The sequence below is a fragment of the Labrus bergylta genome, chromosome 7, assembly GCF_963930695.1.
Source record: "Labrus bergylta chromosome 7, fLabBer1.1, whole genome shotgun sequence".
NCBI classification, from domain to species: domain Eukaryota; kingdom Metazoa; phylum Chordata; class Actinopteri; order Labriformes; family Labridae; genus Labrus; species Labrus bergylta.
This window is the reverse complement of record NC_089201.1, coordinates 23,124,002-23,144,617: the sequence shown is the minus strand read 5'-3', so window position 1 is coordinate 23,144,617 and position 20,616 is coordinate 23,124,002. Positions and strand designations below refer to the sequence as shown.

The 20,616-nt window shown below is 40.5% G+C and overlaps 1 protein-coding gene across 1 annotated transcript in view; it reads right to left on the bottom strand.

The window, feature by feature from the left end:
* LOC110003181 (cyclin-dependent kinase 17) overlaps window positions 1–20,616 on the bottom strand; it is a 32,087-nt gene that overhangs the window by 1,935 nt on the left and 9,536 nt on the right. Inside the window, exons 2-16 of the mRNA XM_020658844.3 lie at window positions 19,083–19,231; window positions 14,239–14,403; window positions 13,412–13,545; window positions 7,602–7,727; window positions 5,207–5,263; window positions 4,931–5,045; window positions 3,970–4,064; window positions 3,637–3,699; window positions 2,583–2,706; window positions 2,188–2,308; window positions 1,631–1,728; window positions 1,363–1,468; window positions 918–960; window positions 629–719; window positions 365–442 (exon numbers count right to left, since the gene is read on the bottom strand). Coding sequence (XP_020514500.2) covers window positions 365–442; window positions 629–719; window positions 918–960; window positions 1,363–1,468; window positions 1,631–1,728; window positions 2,188–2,308; window positions 2,583–2,706; window positions 3,637–3,699; window positions 3,970–4,064; window positions 4,931–5,045; window positions 5,207–5,263; window positions 7,602–7,727; window positions 13,412–13,545; window positions 14,239–14,403; window positions 19,083–19,209 — 1,543 coding nt within the window. The 5' untranslated portion in view covers window positions 19,210–19,231. The remainder of the gene's footprint in view (window positions 1–364; window positions 443–628; window positions 720–917; window positions 961–1,362; window positions 1,469–1,630; window positions 1,729–2,187; window positions 2,309–2,582; window positions 2,707–3,636; window positions 3,700–3,969; window positions 4,065–4,930; window positions 5,046–5,206; window positions 5,264–7,601; window positions 7,728–13,411; window positions 13,546–14,238; window positions 14,404–19,082; window positions 19,232–20,616) is intronic.

The following is a 20,616-nucleotide window of genomic DNA, read 5'->3' as shown; positions in this document are numbered from 1 at the left end:
TGATGCTGCTGAAAACTTAAACAATGTGATTCTTTAGCAAGTTCTGTTCATATAGAATCATCTTTTTTTTATTCCTGAGTAGTACTGTGGCTATTTAGCTTGAAAGGACTATTTAAATGTGTCGAAAATTATGATTTTTTTTTAGGATGGCAAAGAAAACAACTTAGTTAATTCAGTGTCAGTTAACAGTCATAGCTAGCTTCCTGTTGTTGGTTTTATTTTTAACTGGCATTTATATCTGTCCCTTTCACCAACTGCATTACTTTCCCTCCATCCCCAAACTTCCCTGCAGCATCTTGGGAGACATGTCCCCAGTTTGAAAACCTCTTTCAAACAAAGGATTCAGTGCTGCGTTATTCCTCACCTGACTCAGGGTACGATGAGTTCCGGTAGCCGGGATCTCTCTGCAGCTGGACCTCCTTCAGTGTGAATATGGATATGTCTGCCAGACAGACAGAGAGAGAGAGAGAGAGTCAGTCAGTGCAGCAGACATCACATCTTGCCAGGGAGAACAGTGTCTTTGTTATGAAGCTGAAACTGATCCTCACTGTACACTGCAATATCCTTCAAGCTGTACCTAGAGGAGCTTGCCAAGTCTGCAGTACAGTGCTGCCATTTCATTACTCACTCTCTGGCAGTGTGTGCATGCGTGGCCCCAGGCTCCTGAAGTACGGCTGTCTCATTGCTTCATCGGCAGAGGTCCTCTTTTTCGACTCGTACTGAAATAGGAGGAAGTAAGAGAAAGAAAGCCATTAATGGACGACTAAAGAATTAGGTCAGCAATGTGTGATTGTGTGTGAATGTGCTGCCGCGCCTTGATGCACTTCTTTCTATAAATACAGTCCTAACATAGCAGCGAAATGTGTCGCGCTGCTTTCAACATCCCGATCATGCCTGGCAGATTTACTGACACTCACTTTTAGGAATGACATCAGCAGGTCGATGCCATCAGTGTCCAACCTGGAGAGAGAGGGAGGAGGGGAGTGGGGGGGGGGGAGAGAACAGGAGAGAGGGAGGTCAGCAGAGGTGGGGTCGACACACAGATGCTGGTGAGTTTAAGGAAGGAAACTCAGTCAACTATTCCACAGGATTTCCTTACAGGAAGTGACACAGAGCACACACTCACACACTAACTAAACAAACCTAAAACACTGAAGTCTGACTCTAGAAAACCTAAAAAAAAACTCTACATGCAGTCTCTTCTTTTATACCTGGGTCTGTTTTGAAACAATTGCTCATTTCCATCTCCAATGACAAGAGGGCTACCAAGAGAGGTGAGGGGGAGTTTTAGAAACTAGAAAGGTGTTTACTTCAAACATCTGAAATAACCTCCTAAAACGAAGCAGATGTTTTGTGTCTTACCTTGGAGCGTGGTTAATGAGGGGCTGGGCCTTGTACTTGGGAAACTTGTAGGACTTGAACTCGTCAATGGAGGAGATGCCAGGCCAGTTGTCCTCTGTGGGAGTGCCTGTGGAGGGGACATTCAATCGGTCCTGTTACAGTAAGGCTAAACAGGGCAGCTGGAGGGGCTTTTCACGCTGCGGCAGGGGGCTACATGCCAGGGCTAATACGATTAGAGGATCATATTAAAACGTTTTTGTGGTGCCTGACAGCAGGGGGCAGCACTGACCTAGTAGCCTGAAGATGAGGTGCAGCTCGTCCTCCACTGTGGAGCCTGGGAACAGGGGTCTGCCGGCAGCCATCTCGTAGAATATACAACCCACACCCCTGAGAGGAGAGAGAGAGAGACAGGAGGGATCAGGTGTGATGATTTTACCCAACATGTCATCTGTTCTTATCTACAAGCGACTTCTGGAATCAAACTCCAAAAATGGAACCTTAAACGTCCAAAAATTGAATGAAGTATTAAAAGAAGAGGAAGGTATTTGAAATAGCAACCACCAAACAAATCAAAGTCTCTTTACTGTCCTGCATCTGTCAGCTCCTTATTTAGAGAACCCACTCAACAAAAGAAGATCCAATCATCTGGGATTATTCCATAAATCCCTGACGACGCTCAAAATAATTTCACAAAAAATGAATGACAGAAATTCTTTCTAGTGGAGGATTTTAATTGCTCCTACATCTTCACTTCGCTACAGGAACCGAAAACAAAGAGAGGTGCCAGGAGTCCGCTCAGTGTTTTCCAACTGTTGCAATCACCCCTGTAGAGCCAGGCCCACTCACCACATGTCTATCTGTGTGGAGTACTCAGAGGAGCCCAGCAGTACGTCGGGAGGCCGATACCACAGCGTTACCACCTCGTTAGAGTATGTTTTAGTGGGCACAGACTTGGCCCTCGCCAGTCCTGTGGAGAAGAAACGTGAAATGAAAACAAATCCAACAGACACATTTGGCAGAAAATCATTCAAATCTGACAGAAGGATTTTATTCTAAAATGCACACTATTTAGTTTCAGTTGAAAACACCTTAATGTATTACTGAGTGTTTGAACAACTTAGATGAAAGCAGCTTCAACAAGGTGTCACATCTAAGAAGTTGATTTATTATTTGAAGAAAAAACAAGCTAAATCAAACACAGATTAATAATTGATGCACATTTGGGTTTCAGTTGTTTTTACCAAAGTCAGCTAGTTTGAGTTCTCCCCTGTCGTTGATTAAAAGATTCTGGGGCTTCAGGTCTCGGTGGAGAACTTTCCGCCTGTGACAGTACGCCAAGCCTCTCAAGATCTGGTACAGAAAGATCTGAGAAAAAAGAAAAATCTGAGATCAGCAACTATCATCATATTGGTAAAAATCTGTTTCAAATAGAGGGGCTGGTAACTAAAACAGATGACATTACATGTACCACTCAAGAATAGAAATGATATAGTAGTGCTCTCAGCATTAACTCGTTAATCACAATTAACTAAGGTCTGAAATTAATGCTTTTTTTTCTTTTTAATCTTATTTAATCACACAGTTTTGTTCCTTTAGGAGCACCGTGGATTAGCCTCCGCAGTGTCTCCATGTAGTCACACTCACAGTGATGGAAAGACACTGCTGCATCTTTGAATGTCTCATTTCACTCTCTTTTTTTCCATTTAACTTCCCAAGTAATATCCACCTTCATTTAGTTTTTGATCCGTGACAAGTTTAATTTTCTGTGCTAATGTTGCTAAACTCTACCAGCAGGTTCTTATTTCAAAATAAAAGCAGGGTTGAATTCAAACAGCACGTGAAGTTCGCTCAGATTTAGTATGAACCTGAAAATAAAAGCCTACACACTTTTTATTTTAAATGAAAAAATGGAATGTCAAGCATGCGATTAACACTGTGATTTATCATGATTAACTATTGAAAATTTGAATCAATCACGATTAAAAGTTTTAATAGTTTGACAGCCCTATTATATTATTAATACACTGAATTCTGCTTCCATAAAAAAAATCTATGCTCTTCAAAACGTAGTTTTTATGTCCATCCAAAGACATGTTAACCAACTATATAAAATAATTAAACAAAGTACACAAGACAGTTTCAAGTTTAAGAATTCAATTCCTGTTTTCCCCACAATGTCTCCATTCCACCACCAGAGGGCACACTGACAGTGCTTCTACTGTGGACCCCAGTAGCCACAAAGCCCTGACAGTTGATGAAGTTGGCTGGGCCAGCAGGCCGCCTGTGGAGGCTCACCTTGACATTTTGCATGCTAAGGATGTTCCCACAGTCGTCCATGTACTGCTTCAGGTCTTTGTCCTGGACGAGAGAGGGGGGGGGGGGAGAGAGAGGGAGAGAGAGGGAGAGAGAGGGAGAGAGAGGGAGAGAGAGGGGAGAATGAGAAGAGTAGAAAGGCTCACAGGCATACTAACTGCAACAAGTTGAGCTGTTGTGCTCCTGTGTTGTCATCTCATCTCTGCAGATGCTCATGAATAACAATGAGGTGAAATAAATATTTATTTGAGCATCTGTGCACAGAACAACATGTGAGTCACGCAGGATGAAGGGGAAAGGTTCTGTTGCTCTCACCAGGTACTCGAAGACCAGTGTGAGCGACTTCTCTGTGTGGATGATGTCGTGCAGCGTCACAATGTTGGCGTGTTTCAGGTCCTTCAGTAAAGACACTAAAGAAAAAGAAAGACAACTCAGCTGAAAACACAGACCATGTGATTACACTCAAAACATGATGTTTACTTTGTTCACATAGAGATGCATGTCACTGTACACTTCTCAAGACAGCTGAGGTTTGTTTATAATAATACATTGTATTTATAAAGTACTCAAAGACGCTGTACTGTACGGTTCAACAAACTAAACAACTGTCAGCTTCACACATTTAGGTAAAGAAACAACAAATCAACTTCTCAAACAGCAATCTAAAGAACTCAACACGGACACTAAGAGAGCTCAAGATGAGTCATGGTGCAAACTTCACTGTCTTTATTAAACTTTATTAAACACTGAGTTCCATCTGGAAAGCAGCAACATGAAGTCAAGACAAGCCAGGTTAATTGCACATAATGAATCACTGTAACACTCGATTACATATCTTAACTCGAGTGCTCATACAGTAAAGAATTAAAAACACGATAATTGCTAAATCTGGTTCCATGGAAACTACTTGTGTTTTGAGCTCATTTTCTATTAACTGGATCAAAATGTTAACCTGCTGCAGTTTTTTTTTCACGAGTGAAGAATAAATTGAAGAAGACGACCCTAACAACTATTCAAGAGCAAAAATCAGGATGAATCGGCTGCATGTAACACATTTAACTCTCTGAAAAGCATTACAACAATTGTAAATGTAATTTAGAATTGAATTAAGTAAACCTTCTTCATGCTGTAAGATTGTAAAATGTCCTGAACATCCAAATTGAGAAAATGCCTGACTCATATCAAATACCAGATTCCACATTACATCCGTTTGCTAGTTAACAGGAAGTTTTGGGTTGTGTGTTTTCATTCACGGGGCAACATTTAGCCGTCATACCTTCTCTGATAGCTGTGCATGGCGCCCCCTCTTCATGCTCCAGTCTGATCTCCTTCAGCGCCACCAGGTTGTCCGTCAGTTTGCTCCTCCCTTTGAACACTGTGGCGTACGTTCCCTGCAGGAGAGAGCAGAGGAGAGGGGGTCAGAAGCTGCAGCTGGGCACGAAAGAATTAAAAGTAAACTGTGCATGTGTTTTTATCACTAACTATGAGAAGAGTAGCACCTGTAAGACAGTGAAGGTCAACAGTGAACACATTCCCACACACTCTTACATACCTCCCCCAGTTTGTCCAGTTTGATGTAGGTCTCCAGCTTTCCAAATCCAATCTCTGACTGGAGGAGAGGAAAGGACAAACAGCATTAATGAAGGCGCCCTCATTATTACTACTGACAGGCTTACAGACACTACGGTAAACCCTTATGACGGACTGGCAGCAGAGGAGGTGTAAAGAGGTCAAACCCCCCCAAACCAACATCCAAATTAATCTGTTGTGACAACGGACCGCTGGCTTTTGGCTTTAACCGTGTTTGTTTACTTTATTTCGAAATCGAATTAATTACACAACTCAAACTCAAATGCATTTTCAGACAAGTAGTCATGTCAAATTTTCCAAATGTTAGGATCGTAAGGTTTAGTGCAGAAAATGTAAACTAAGTTTAGCCACATTGTGCTAAATGATTGAACCAAAAAAGAACCAAAGTTTTGTTTCAAGCAGCACAAACACTAACTTCTTAATAACTGTGATGCATCGTTCAGTATGAGAGGCAGAGTTTAGAAAAAGTCAAAGTCTAAGGTCAGACTGAGTCCCGAGGAAAGCTTCAGCAGTAACTAGGGCGAGGTTGACAGAAACAGCTGCCAGAGGCAATAAATCTAGTAATATCATCGCATATCTGCAACAAAGTTAGCCGATAACGATAGCATGGCCGGACTCTAGAAATGATCGACCAGTTCTTAGCTTTTAGCTGCTACAACTTTTTGACGTATAAAAAAAGGGACAGCTAACAAAGAAATATGCATCCCAAAATAAAGAAATATTGATTATGTCTACATCGGTCTGTATGATTAGATAAACAACAACATATTATTTGACATGTCCGATTAAATAAACTGCCAAGAAGGTTGTTGGATTACTGTATTAAAGCTCTAACACATTCTTTTACAGTATGTCACATGTTCATTGTTGAAATCGAGTTAAACTGCCCAGTATTGTAATCACTCAGTGTGAACCACATTTTCATGTTTGACAACAAACTCCTGCAGCCTGGTTTCCCTGATTAAAGGAAGTGGTGAGTCCTGTGGGAGCATTAAAACTAAAGGGCAGCACAGCTCCTCTGTGATGGAGTGTGAGTACGGATGCAGAGGACAGGATGAGGGAGCACAGTGTTCAGACTTTTCCTCTGTTCTGCTTTCGACAGATGCACTTTCACAGTTAAATCACAAGACAATTATTGAGGCTGCTGACGGAGTGAACGCATGACAGGCTGACAGGATGAGATTAAACTGTTGAAGGCCAGGTGCGAGCTCTCTCACTCTCTCACTTCTGCTTCTTGCTGCCTTTTAAATAAAACATCAGCCTCACTGCTATTTTTCTATTATGTAGCTTCTTCCTGACAGCCTTACCATGTCCCTTTCACTCTGACTGTCAAATCATATCTGCTCACTCCAACCTGGGCAAGTACTACTGTACATTTACAAAAGCCATTTTGGTTTTAACGGTGATATGCCATGAAATGATAAATGAGTTGAATATGAGAGTAGCTGAATTATTCTATTCACCAACAAGGTCAGCATTAGCAGGATCAACAGAGCCGGTTGAATACAACCCTTAATTGGTGCATTTAGGTGAAGTTGCAGAGACTGGAAGTCTGCCTCCAAAAAAACACCCTGAGTCATAACGTCACCAAATCTAATGTTCATGGCACATAAACCATTTCCCTGGAAATCATGTGTGTCAACAATCATGCCCTATTTTCACACATGGGTTCCTGAACATCTCTAGAAATTTTAAGGACTGTCTGCCAAGATTTTCCAAAGTAGTTATTCACACATGTCACAGCTGTTGGGTGGGAGGGGGAGGGGTCTCAGGAGGCAGAACATGACATTTAAACACTCTTGTGTTGCAGCTCTAAAAGGCGCACAAAACAAGCGCTCCTCTTCAGTGACTTCATGTCACTCACACATCAGTTATCAATTAACTGACTTGGGGGAAGGGATTGTATATACTAGGGATTGTGAATAAATGAACGTAAAAATCATTCCAGACTCGGTCTTCATTGAAAGAAGCAAAAACTCTGTGGACCTAAAGGGAACCACGGTTGGTCACTACAAGGGAGGCCGTTCATGTTACAGGAAGTATTTTCCTTTAAAAAAAACAAACAAACTCACCACTCATGAAGCTGTATGTTAAGGTTCTCAACATCATTTACATTTTATAATATAATAAGGATTTTTCTTCTCTTTCCATTAAATAAAGCAATGCCATGTCCCAGTAGAACTAGCAAGGAGTCAGTGTATCGCTCAGAAACACTTCAGCAGGTACAATGGCTGTGCACTTTGTATTCACAACCATTTAGTCTACTCTAATTTTTGTCCTCCTGACGTTTCACCACATTCTCCCCCTTCCTGTTTTGACCTCTAACTAGCCTCTCTCCTCCTCCTCCTCTGTCTCACCAGTGATGCTCTGCGGGAGCGTCGGCTCAGAGGCTGGTCGAAGGGCGGGCTGCTCAGCTGCAGCTTCTCCAGGTAACCGTCAGGTATCCGGATGTCGGCTGGCAGGGAGAGACGTTTGTTCAGGTCCTGCAAAAACACCCCAGAACACACAAAATAGTCAAAAAAAAACAAAAAAAAAAACAACAGAGACCCTCATTTAAAAACGGTCTCAACATAGCGCCAAACTCTGAAAGAAACAGGAGTGAACCCTCAGAATAAATAGCAATGATTGTCAACTAAATGGCAGAAACCCAGAGTACACAAGTAGCATATAGAAGAAGGAGCCGGCTTCAGGTCTCACTGGTCAACAGAGAGGGCAGTGTGTGTATATGTGTGTGTGTGTGTATGAACACACGCATAGCAGCATGAAGTTCAGTGTAGCAGGCAGGTGTGTGTACATAATAAAGTGTGGAGATCTTTAAGAGTTAAAGTCTGTCCCAGCTCAACAAAGGATTAAAGCATGATCCTGATGATCGTTACATAAAATAAACACACGCTCCCAGAACAACATGGGGATTCTCAAGTATTCATGTCCTATATTTGTTAGATTACTGTTAATCTGGCCTCTCTCTCTCCCCCCCCCCCCCTCTTTCTCTCTCCTCTTCCTCTCTCTCTTCGTTATATCTACTTCCACTCCCTCAGAGATAACACTGGACACTTAGTTACCCCCCATCACCCCATCTGACAACAAACAAACAACAATATGCAACTTTGAACGTTTCCACATTTTAACAGCAAGCTTACAGATGAATAAGTAACTGGAGGTGACTGACATGTGGACGGCTAAACTGACCCTTCAGCTCTTTATTCTAACCACAACAATGACTCAGCTTTTTTTGACAATGCGCTCGCCTACAGCTGGGAGATTTAAATGTACGACCCACATGAGGAAGTGGTGCATGTTATTACATCTTGAGAAAGTCACACATGCTGAAGAGTGCATGAGCTGCTGACAAACGTGTCTTCATGAGGATGTTTGTTACTAAGTAACAGAGCCTTTGATGCAGAAACAAGACAGACTTTGCTGCTGTGATGATTTGTTGTTGTCAAGCGAGCATTTTGAAATATATTTTAGTTGTAGTTTTCTATTGTTTTTAAAGGATTCATTATTTACAAGCTTTTTATGTTATAACAGCTGAAGAGAGACAGGAAATATGAGAAAGAGAGAATAGGGATGGCACGCAGCAAAGGGTGAAGGGTCGAAGGTACAACCTCAGGCCACTGCAACAAGGACGAAAAGCCTCTGACAATGAAGCGCCTGCATTCAAGCAGATTCTTATACATTCCTTATTTACAAATCAGTGTGTCCTTCTGTAGAGCTAAAACAAAAACTAGATTATTTTTACAGTCTGTTATGACTATTATCATGATGATCTAGAAATGGTCTTTGAGGTCAGAAAGTAGGCAACATTTTCCGCAAGAATTTTGGTCAAAGCAACAATCCAAAATAAAGTTAACAATCATGAAAGACAAAGCAATTAAATCAAAAGTGCATGAACTCGGTCTATTAGGGCTGCATCATACTGGAAAAAACAAACATATTGTCACTATTCTGACTGATACTAAGATTGTGAGATTATGAAAAGAAAGCAGGGAAGATCCTTCATTGGGTTTTATTTCACACTTTTATACTCATGCTGATTTTATTATCACATTTATTGGAGTTTGTAGAACTACTGAAGTTCATTATAAAAACGCAGTTTGGTCGCTCATTTAACCTTTGTCAAAAGGAAAAAAAGGTTTTAGTTTTCCATAACTTACATACCCACTTTTCCCCTGGACATTTTTTGATTAAATTCATGAGCTCACTTTTATTGTCTCATTTCGAAGTTTAATTCTGTGTTAAGTATTCTTAGTTTTTGAGCCTGTGTGTGGCAGTGGGCAGAGAGTTCTGTTTGACACAGTGGCTGAGAGGAAGAGGACGGTGATGGATGAAGCTAAAAAGGAACCTTGTCAGTTGTTGTGGTTGTTTAGCTTGTCTCAACACATGTCTTTGCTGGCTTCGCACCCTCAGCTTGTAAACAAATGCACGTTGTCTAAGAGGGGTAGGAGTAGTGTCTTACGACAATACAGTTGCTCTCAAAGACCTTGGGTGGACCCCTTCCTACATATTGTTGCTTTAATTTGAAGCCCTGCTGTTGTTTGACTGATTTGTTTTGTTCTTTTTGAACTTTTGAACACAGATCAAACATACAACTTCAGGAGATGCTTTTCAGTTACACTTGTCCATTTTCTCATGAAATCCTAACATGTCATTTTACCAAACAACTACACATCCATATCCATACATGTATACACACACCCTTTCCTTCATACTTACATTAGATAGACATAAACTTACATACATGCATATAACCACACATGGCAGCCTTCACATCTTTTTTCAATCCTTTTTCCTTGACTGACTAACAACTTCTGCAAACATATTGGTAATTTGCTATACAACAGACAAGTGCATTTGAAGTAAACTAAATAAATAAATTAAATTAAATTTAAGATAAAAATATTAAGAGGTTCCTAGATTGTTTTGTTCTTTTAAATCAATGAATGGTACAAACATAAAAAACCGCCAGGCTGATTATGCAACTTTTTTTTTTGAATGACTGGATTATATCCATATCTGTCTGCTCTGTCAGGATTGGTGGTCAGTCACCAGAGCAAGTGAAGTCTTCCATCACCTGACCTTTGCCCCTCCCCCCCTCCCCTCCTGTTCTCCAATCAACCCGTCCTAATCTGTTACAACAGAGGCCCATCTGGACCGTATTACAGTAATCCTTGTGATGTAATCCCAAAACAGCACTGCCTCCTCTCCTGTGAGAGACACACAATCCACTACCTGACTGCAGACTGAGGGATTTCCTCACTCTTCCTCCCACACTTCCTCCTCTCCTGGTCTCCTTTTTCTACTGTCCTTTCCTCTGAGTGTGCCCTCAGTACAAAGATGAAGGAACGAGTGTTTCATAGTTTCAGTACTTAAAAAAAAAAAAAACATGCTGTCGTTAAAACTTCTCAACAATACACTGGATGTTTGTTAGTAAGTGTTTGTGTGCAATTTTTATTCTGGAGGTGAAACAGTGAGACTGTTTTGTGTGTACGTGTCGCCTTGAATAGTTGTTTTGTCTGTGTAGCTACTGGTATGTGCTCTTAAACCCCAGGAGGTCCTGCAATCAAACAAACCCATAAACACTGTCAGAGGGAGGGAAGTTTGTGTTTCTCAATCACAAAACCTTCCGATTGCATGATCGCCCTGTAGGTACTGTGCAACATTTTGTTCACTGACAAGATGACAACATCGGCCGCACATCAAACACACATAAGTAGAATTTAACACAACATGTCTGCTGTAAAAATACTTTTTTTAACAACGAAGAACTTTTACAAAAAAGTACTTTTATATTCATCAGACTTCAATCAACCACTTCACTTAAACTGTATTTTTAGAGACATTCGACATCCAGATTCTAGAGGTGCAGTGGATCACAAATCTCACTGTTGGGATTGAATCACAGGTTTTTTTTTTTAATCACAGACTGGATTGTTTTTTGGTTCGGCCTACTCCTCAGCTGGCCATGACTCAAACTGTGCATTTTAACAGCACTACAAATCTAACTGGATCTCCATGCATCTTAATAATGTATCCCATCCTCAAGTTTCTTCACCATGTACACATTCACACATTCCAGCAACAATACCAATAACACACACACCGTTCAGTTAATGGATGTGTGTGTATCTGTGAACAGGCTGTTTCTGCAGCGTGTGATGAAGACGAAACAAGAAAGGAGAAGCCTGTGTTTAGAGGCTATATCTTCAGTTCTTGGACAGAACACAGAACTCTGTGACATTTGTTTGGCTACAATTTACAGCTACAGTCTACAGTAGAATATAGAGAGTGAGAGAAGAAAAGTCCAAGCATCATTTGATGAAAAACTACCACCCAGAAGTCTGCAAAACACTCGAGTTAAAATATTTTTTAAAAGATTGCACAACTAAAACGCTGCCTTCCTTTCACTGAGACTGTAAATGTATTTAAAACACTGATGGTTATCTTTCCATCGATCTGTGTGCGTGTGAGTGTGTGTGTGTGTGTGTGTGTGTGTGTGTGTGTGTGTGTGTGTGTGTGTGTGTGTGTGTGTGTGTGTGTGTGTGTGTGTGTGTGTGTGTGTGTGTGTGTGTGTGTGTGTGTGTGATATAAACGGATCAAGGAACAACTGCGATCAGTTGCTGTGTTCAAATGCTTCTTCCAAAAATGTAGATTCTGAATTACAAGAAGGGCTTAAAAAAACATTGAAGTCCTTGTTCAAACAAATCTTTAACATGATCTGAAGAAAACAAGACCAAATATAAAACGAGAAGTGTTCACTGTGATTGTTCACTTTCACTGTAAACCTGGAAATTCATTTGTACTGACTCGCGGCAGTTTAAAATCCTCAAATCCCATTAGTGTCCATTAAGGTGGATTAAAGGCACCAAGTCTTGGGGAGACATCGTTTAACACCGCTTCTGGTATTTTTTAAATCCCCACAATGATTAGAAATTATAAAATGAACTCAGGCGCATCACAAATTTATCATTTTGTCCATCTGATTCTTTTTCATCACCACTAGTACTCATAATCCAATTTAAGATATTGTCAGAAATCTGCAGAGCTAAAGAAAACCTATGAAGCAATCTTTATCTGTCACTTGCAGATAAAGCAGCAGGATCCCTTCTCACGTTGTGCTGCCTCTCATGTGTCCCTATCAATCAGCTGGATGTGTGTGTACTCCACTCTTTCCGTATGCTGTTTGTTTCATCTTTACAGTGACTTTCTACTGTCCTTGAATGGTTGAAGTTAACGAGATGGAGATTATAACGCCACACTTTATTTAATATGTGCAAAATCGCACACCCAGGATTCAATCAATGCTTGTGGTGAATTTTAATCCTACTTTAAAACCAACTGAAAAACAATAATAATCACAGCGAGGAATCTTTCCATAATGTGTTGACTTTATGTAACCACAAGAGGAATGTCAAAATCTAACCCTCACTGACACTGTATTTGTGTGCACGCGTGTGTGTGTGTGTGTGTGTGTGTGTGTGTGTGTGTGTGTGTGTGTGTGTGTGTGTGTGTGTGTGTGTGTGTGTGTGTGAACAAAGACAGAAGTATGTAAGTAAGGGGTTTGGGTGGGTGGTGCTGGTGGCAACTGTGAAGCCTTTGTGAAACAGATTTCCAAAGTATGTGCAGCATTAAAGTACGTCGAGTCACTGTGCGCCACATGTGTGTGTGTGTGTGTGTGTGTGTGTGTGTGTGTGTGTGTGTGTGTGTGTGTGTGTGTGTGTGTGTGTGTGTGTGTGTGTGTGTGTGTGTGTGTGTGTGTGTGTGTGTGTGTGTGTGTCCTGCTCAGATTATGTGGGCAGCTGAGGACTATTTTGTGCTCATATCACACTACAAGAACACATCTGAGGTTTTAACACAGCACATATTGCACTTTTTGCAGTATAAAAAAAGGGGCCTTTTGTCAAATGCTTCGCTTCCTCTGCTTTACATCAAATAAATGTAAAAAAAAACATTGAACATAGAAGTAGAGGCTATACCACGGAGCCAGGTACAACCTCCAGCTGGATAAATGCTCCATGATTCATAACATAACAACAACATATTCAAATGTCAGAACCTGTTACAGCAGCCAGTGAGTCATATCCAGAAACATGTCCTTCCATTTAAAAAAGCAGAAAGGATATGCAAGGGCAATGGGAGTTTAAAAACAAAGAGAAACAACTCCCACCTCTGCAGAGATGCGTCTGTTCCCTCTGTTCCTCAAACAAACACCCGTGGGCGACTGCACCTCATCGGAGGAAGTCCCAGACGCCTGGTCGCTCTCCCCGTCCGACCCCATCTTCAGGTTCTCATGGACGATATCTGGAATCCAGGCAGAAAGAAAAACAGGGAGAGAACAGGAGGATGAGGGGACTTGTGTTTGACAGATGGAGAAGGTCTGTGGAAAAACAGGGCAGGGCTCGACAGCGCCTGATGACTTCAGCAGGAAAGACAAACACTCTCTCTGACTCTTTTACAGGCCCCTCTGTTCTCATCCAGCTCGTGGTCGTGTCAAACAGATATTACACACAAGAAGTGAATAAGGTTTAATGAGTGCGACTGATAGGACTTATTTGTTTCATTACAAGGCAAACCCATACACCACACTGTACCTGTTTCATGGCTAATCAAACTAATCAATCTCAGGTTTCAGGCATGAAGGACCTTGCCTTTTTCTCCCAGGTTCAATTTGATTTATGCAGGGCAGAAAAGAAAATGAATAAGCATATACATATAATATATTTTACATTATATATATAAAAATATATACATAGTTTAGTTTCTTTTTTTTTTTACAACTGTGGCTAATTGCATGACTAAACTATTTGTGTTGATACTTTTGTGTCTGCCCTGATATTTGCCACATACTTTTTAAATAAAACATATACACTGGATAAAAAAAACTAACTTCAAGTGAAAACAAACAAAAGCACTATTTAAAGTCAAAGAGAACATATCATACAGTATCATCGCCTGTGTATGCTTTTGGAAGTGATTAGTGTGTGCGTATCTCACCGAGGCGACTACCGTTGCGAGGCATGACCATGAGCGAACCCAGGCCTCCCCCGATGACGCTCTGAGGCCGCCTCAGTGGCGGCTTCTTAAAGGAGCCTGTGTACTGGTGGAGGAAGGAGTGGACACTGTGGGCTGACGGAGGACGGCCATTCCTCACTATGGGCTCTGTGGAATGAAAACGACTTCATGTTTAGATGATAGCACACATACACACACAAAAAGAGTTACATATAGTTCCCTTTTGATGGCTGACTCATAAGAATAACCATTATTGTGAATGAAACAGCTACCAGAAACACTAACTCTTATTATAACACTGACACAGAAAGGGTTTTATTGGTAAGGCTGTGTATAAGCCAAATCTGGCAATACCATACATCTTTTAATAAAGGTGAACATTCAATTTATGTTTTACAACATAAGCTAATAAATTACACATTTTAAGACCTGGCCTGTTTCATAGGCCTGTATTCTCTTTCTTTACCACTCGAAGTTTTTGTCACTTCTGCCTGTCTGTTTTTTTGAGTAAACTAAAATGAAGAAAAGATTGAAATTCTGCAAACAAAAAGTTATGGGATTCAAATTCAAGCAAGGCCACAAATCTGTTCAGGTAATCCATTCATCAAAAAGCATGACTGGGTTTATTCAGAAATAATAGAGTGTTATAAAAGATAACATGGCAATGGCAACACTAAACTGTCGTGATATTTACTTACATCCTTATGTAATGGGCGTTTGCGGTCATGTAGTGAGCAGAGTTGTTTATTATGATAGCGCGCCCCCTTGAAAGTACTTTAAACACACTGGATATTAATGACAGCATGTCTTATAAACCAGTTATTCCTAACACAAACTTATCCTTAATCATCCACTAAACTATTTAATGACTCTCACAATCTCATGTAATGTGGTGGTTTGAATCTCTTTGAGTTTGTTTATGACAAATAGTGTTGACATAACAGAAAGTCCTCGAAGAAGAGAAAACATTCGATTGCTGGTATTCTTTTAAAAATTCTTTCGCAACATATTCTTTATGTTCTTAAGTTTGAGATTATTTTTGATATTGAAATTTGAGCTTCATTTTTTTAAACAGATCTGAAATCATTCTCAAATTGTATAAATAAGTATAAATCAAAATGAATTTCCATTGTCCTCTTGAAGTCTATTATTTATAGCTATTTGCAGGCATGAGTACTTTAGGCACCTAGCTGCTCATTGACTAAAAGCTTTGCGCTGCACTAACTATCCTTTAGTGGTTACATATCATGACACAAGAGTGTATCAAATAATCATTGTTACATAAGAGGTTTTAACTCCTAATCTGCTGATGCACAGATTTGCATCATGTAACATGAGTAAACTGCTGCTATACAGTATAACAGGCCAATGCATGCTAAAGAAACATTAACTCACAGAAAGCAAGTTTGCAGAAATATGCTCGAACCAGAAAAGTTAAACTTCTTTGACAAAAATGAAACAGAATATAAGTGATTGACAAAAGAATAAAGATCTGTGCCAACATCAATGCCCAAAGAGAGAAACTGAAATAACTGTGAAGTGACTGGTGATGGAAACAGATACGTTGTATAACTACAGAATATACTTTAAACAGAATGCTACAACTAAACAGTTTGTGTTATTCTAATGTGTTAAATCTACAGAAAAACAATAAGACTGTTTTTGGATATGATCCTATTTTTAGCACAACAAGAATAAACAGTTCTACTTATCCTGGCTGGAAAGAAAGCTTTATAAAAACCAATGTGATTAGCTTGCGTCTAATCTTAATGGGCTTTGGTTTTTCCAGAAAAATCACATTCTTACAGGTTTCATCTGAAACAACAAGGGTTACCTATTTGTAAACAGAGCTCTGCGAGTTACACTGTGATCTGCTCTCTTATCCGGTGTAACCCTTAAACTGTCGATAGCCTAGAGCAGAAAAGTGAGACAGTCTTGTGTGTAAGCATAATGTCTTGTAGTCTCAGTTGTGTATTTTGCCGTGAGAAAAGCCGCTCGGCAGAGGAGCATTTGTCCAAAGGCGAGAATGGGGTTGACAGAGGTAAAAGATTTATTATGTGAGGAGTCGCGCCAACTAACAAACAACTGTGAAAGTGTCGAGAAAATGTAGCCCCAGAGAAGCAGGTTCTTGTAGCAGGAATTGATATTAGACGGAGTGAAAATACAGCACAGTGTGTGTTTGAAAAAGACAGAGATGATAGGGAGGTCAAATACAACAGTTAGAGAATTAAAATACATCTGAAAATACACAAAAACAGGGTCAAAGAGATCTTGTTTTTAAGAGTTTATAACCAGTATTGTGTATGATCAATATTGGATTTAACAGAATTTGGCTTCAGGAGGGTTTAACACTTCAGCAGAGGTTAGTGCATAGAGACTCAACCGGATATCATAGGTATGACACCGTACTGCGGTGGAAAACAAGTAGGGGTGGTAGCCAGGATAGGGGGTCCCTTTAGGAACTGTAGTTTTATCAGGAATAGTGAGCAGTGTTGCAAATCAACAAGCAGGATTGAGGTTGGAAAACTGGTGACAAGTTAAACATTTGTTGTGTTTATAATAGAATCTGCTACAATGTTAAAAGTGTTTGATAGTTGTAATAGGAAAAAGGGCATAGGCAGCTCAATTCTTTGTGTATATATATATATTTATTTTTTTAACTTATTTTGCATTGCCTCGATTTTATATGAAAACTGAAAATCAGCCCCCAGTCACCATCCAGGTCCTTCTGTCATGTGTCCCTTATCTCTGTGCAGCTGCTGCTGCTGCCACTGGACTCAGTTATAACTGTTATATAATCAGATCAGGACCAGAACGCTTTCCCCAATCACTGGGGTCAGATCACATCTCATGTGGCTACTCCATTCTGTCTCCTCTCTACCCTACTTACTGATACACAGGCTGCTGAAATCCCCTCACTCATGCAGGCTCGCACACAAACGCACACAAACACAACACGATTCTGTGTCCCCACTCAGAAAGCACAGAACACTCTAGCCAAACCTTGTGTTAATCACTGCACAAAAAGCTTTTTACAAAGCCCAGTTAGTTCTCAGAGGGCAGGGGGAGGCGGGAGTGGACTTGGACGATCTGATTGATTGACGAAGAGGGGAGGGGGGGGGGGGAAAACTTCTCGTTTGGACAAAAGACAAGAGAGGAGAACTGAGGACAGGCCTGAAAGAGGCTTGTGGGTAAGGGTTGGGGCGCCCAAAGAAATTAAGAAGAAGAAGAGCTGAAACATGGAAATAAAGAGGGGGAAATGGTTTCACCAAATCATCCATGTTGCTGTGGCAATGTCATGGAAACTCTAGAATGCTTCCAGAAACTGAGCGCCATGGAAACGAAGCTGTTGCACACCAAGGCATGATCCCTCTCTCCCCCGCTTGCCCTCTTGCTGCAGATTTTGTGAATCTCGGCAGAGATAAGCTGCTGTGTAACTGTGCTTTTATTTTGACGCCTCGAGGTCTCAACCCTTCTCCAAACCAATGATGTAACATGGGGACAGCGTGTAGGAGCATGGTGTGTTGACTATCATATAAATAAAAAGAGCCACGTCAAAAAGGAATATATCAAACATTAAGCTATAAAAGTATACCAAGGCTCCCATGGTGCATTTCAGTAGGAAATATTCAATCAGAGTCTGTTGAACTTCAGCAAACAGCCCACCACAGCTTCTGGGTCAGTGTTAGATACAAATTTGGATTTGGATAAAATGTTGTGTAAATCCATTCAAATCCAAGCACTAAATCCCAATCTAGCAGTGCACTTTATGACGTAAACATGCTGGAAATGTTACACATTAGTCATGTGTTTGATTAAACCAATGAGTCACTTTTTCATGTTGTTACTGCAATGGTGGTTGCTAATGGCAATGGTAAAGACTTCAGTGTCCCTGGTTCACTTGCTGATGGAGATAAAAGACTTGAGTGTAAGTCTGAGGCACAATGATGAAAATTCTCTCAGAACATTTTGCTACATTTTCTCAATGTACCAGGAGCCATATATCACATGAGCATCGCACATGTACTCAAACATACTTCTTTTTATGTGTACATTCAGAATTTTCAGAACATTTATAGAACCAGGCCCTTTAAATGTAGTGTTTTATGTAATTAAACAAAATCATCTCACTGAACATGCGTTTTTATATTGCAGTACTGATATACTCACACTGGCTACTTGATTAGGAAAACTATCCAACTCATCAGTTAGGCTGTATATTTCTATTTTCACAGTTTTGTACTCTTTTTTCGTCTTTTTTTTGACATTATCAGAAAGTAGTTTTAGGGCATTGTCCTCTTTTACTGTTGTGACACTCATGTTATACTTTGGTGTATTGCATTTAAAGTCAATGTTAACCCGCCTTGAAGGCTTAAACTGATAACCTTTATGAGATTAATTCCACAGTATTAAAGACGCTGTGTCTGTCAAACAGGCATTTATTGCTGAGTTTTGTTTTAAGTGGTGTCTACTCCTCAAACGTCATAATGCTCATAGATGTGTTTATATCTAAAGGTGTTGGGGGGGGTACTGCAAGTACTAGAGTTAGCGTCCTGCTAGTTTACCTGGAAATCTATTAAGGTTAGTTGGTCTGAAATATTAATAAAAGAAGGCCCAATGTGTCGTATTTGAAGCCATTTGGAAAATGAATCCAAGATAATAAAAAATGATTTCAATAATTCAGTGTTATGGCAATTACGTAATGACCCACACTTACAACATGATCTTGCAGATCTTTTTTGTATTATGTTAAATATCACCAACACTTAAAACCTTAAACTGAGTGTTAAGCAGCTCCTTCTTTAGTGTCAACTTTCTAAACTCACCGCTGTCCTTCAGGCCGTTCTCCTCGATGGTCATCTGTTCAGCCAGCTCTGACAGCGACTCGTCGATGGTGTGGCTACCTCGCAGCGTCTGAGAGAGGCGCCGCTTGAACCGCTTCATTTTCTCCATGGAGCTCTCAGGAAGGGGAGGCCTAAAGACGACAGAGTAAACATTACAGACTTAAACTGTGGTTGTGAACTGTGTAAGGCGATAAGAAGAAGAACAACAAAAAAACATACAGTCTGTATTAAATTCCACCTGAATACTTCCTCTATCTGTCAGCTGTCTTGTTGATGCAGGCCTTCACATTTCCCTGATAGTATCTGTACTGCAAAGTGATTTTCATTCAAAGAATACGACTCACTCGCCTGCAGCCATGTTTCACAATCAGGAAGCAACAATCAAAGAACTTGTAAGATCATCAGGTGTGTGACTGTGTGAACAAAGAACGCTCCAATCAGCACTCTGACGTTAATTATGACTCAGCTCGTTCAGGCACATTACTTGAAATTCCTCCTGCTGGGGTAACATGATGAGTTGGTGAGAGATTCTTACGGCGAGTTTAGAGTACGGTCGCTGGCACACGGGACTATAAAAGCGAATCCTAAACCAGGGGGATTTGCTGCAGAATGGAGCAGGACTAGCCTGGGCCACATTGAGTCCACATCACACATTCCAGTCGCATTTACTGTGTGCACGAGAGCAACTGACTGTGAGAGCTGGAGGCTGTGTGTGTGTGAGAGAGAATTTGTTTGACGGGAGGAAGAGATGTCAAATCAAGACAGAGGATGTTTGGGAACGAGAAGGATTACAAGCAGTTTCTCTCTGTGACCTAAATGCAGAGATGACTCCTCAACTGCTGCAGATCTGGACAAGAGTCTGTCTGCATGAATGATGAGTAAAGTAAGCCAGACATGAAAACATCAGTGGTGAATCTCCTCAGGGCTCACAGCCTGTCAACACTACTGACGGCCTTTGTCTTCCACATATCACTCATAACCTCAATTCTGTCCCCAGACACGAACATCTAACTCACTCTAACACTACACGACTCAGTTCACAGTTCGCACAGAACGTTAGCGTGTTTCAGTAGTCAGTGTGTGTGCCTGCAAACTAATGCTGCTCTTTAAGGGATGAAGATTAGAAACATAAATGAGAAGGACAGTTTCTTTTAAACTATTTTCCTGTAGCTATATGTTCCTTTTAACAGATTTTGGTTGCTGTATTGCTTCTTGTCAATTCTGCCTAAACATTTCTTGGAGTTCTTTAAATGACACAAAGCCTGATTCTCAGTCAAAATAATAATAATTCAAGGTTGCATGTGCTACCCTTGGACTTTGTTTGTGAGTTTACAAACAGTTACAGAAAAAAAACAAACGGGAAAATTAGAACAATCTATGCAATAAATCAACAAGATTACACATTCTCTACAGTTTCATTTTTTATTTTGAAACTTAATGTTTGATTACTTTAAACACCACTCTGCGCTGCAGCTCAAGCTCTGCCTTGATTTAAAAAGTCTTAATCATAGAAAAA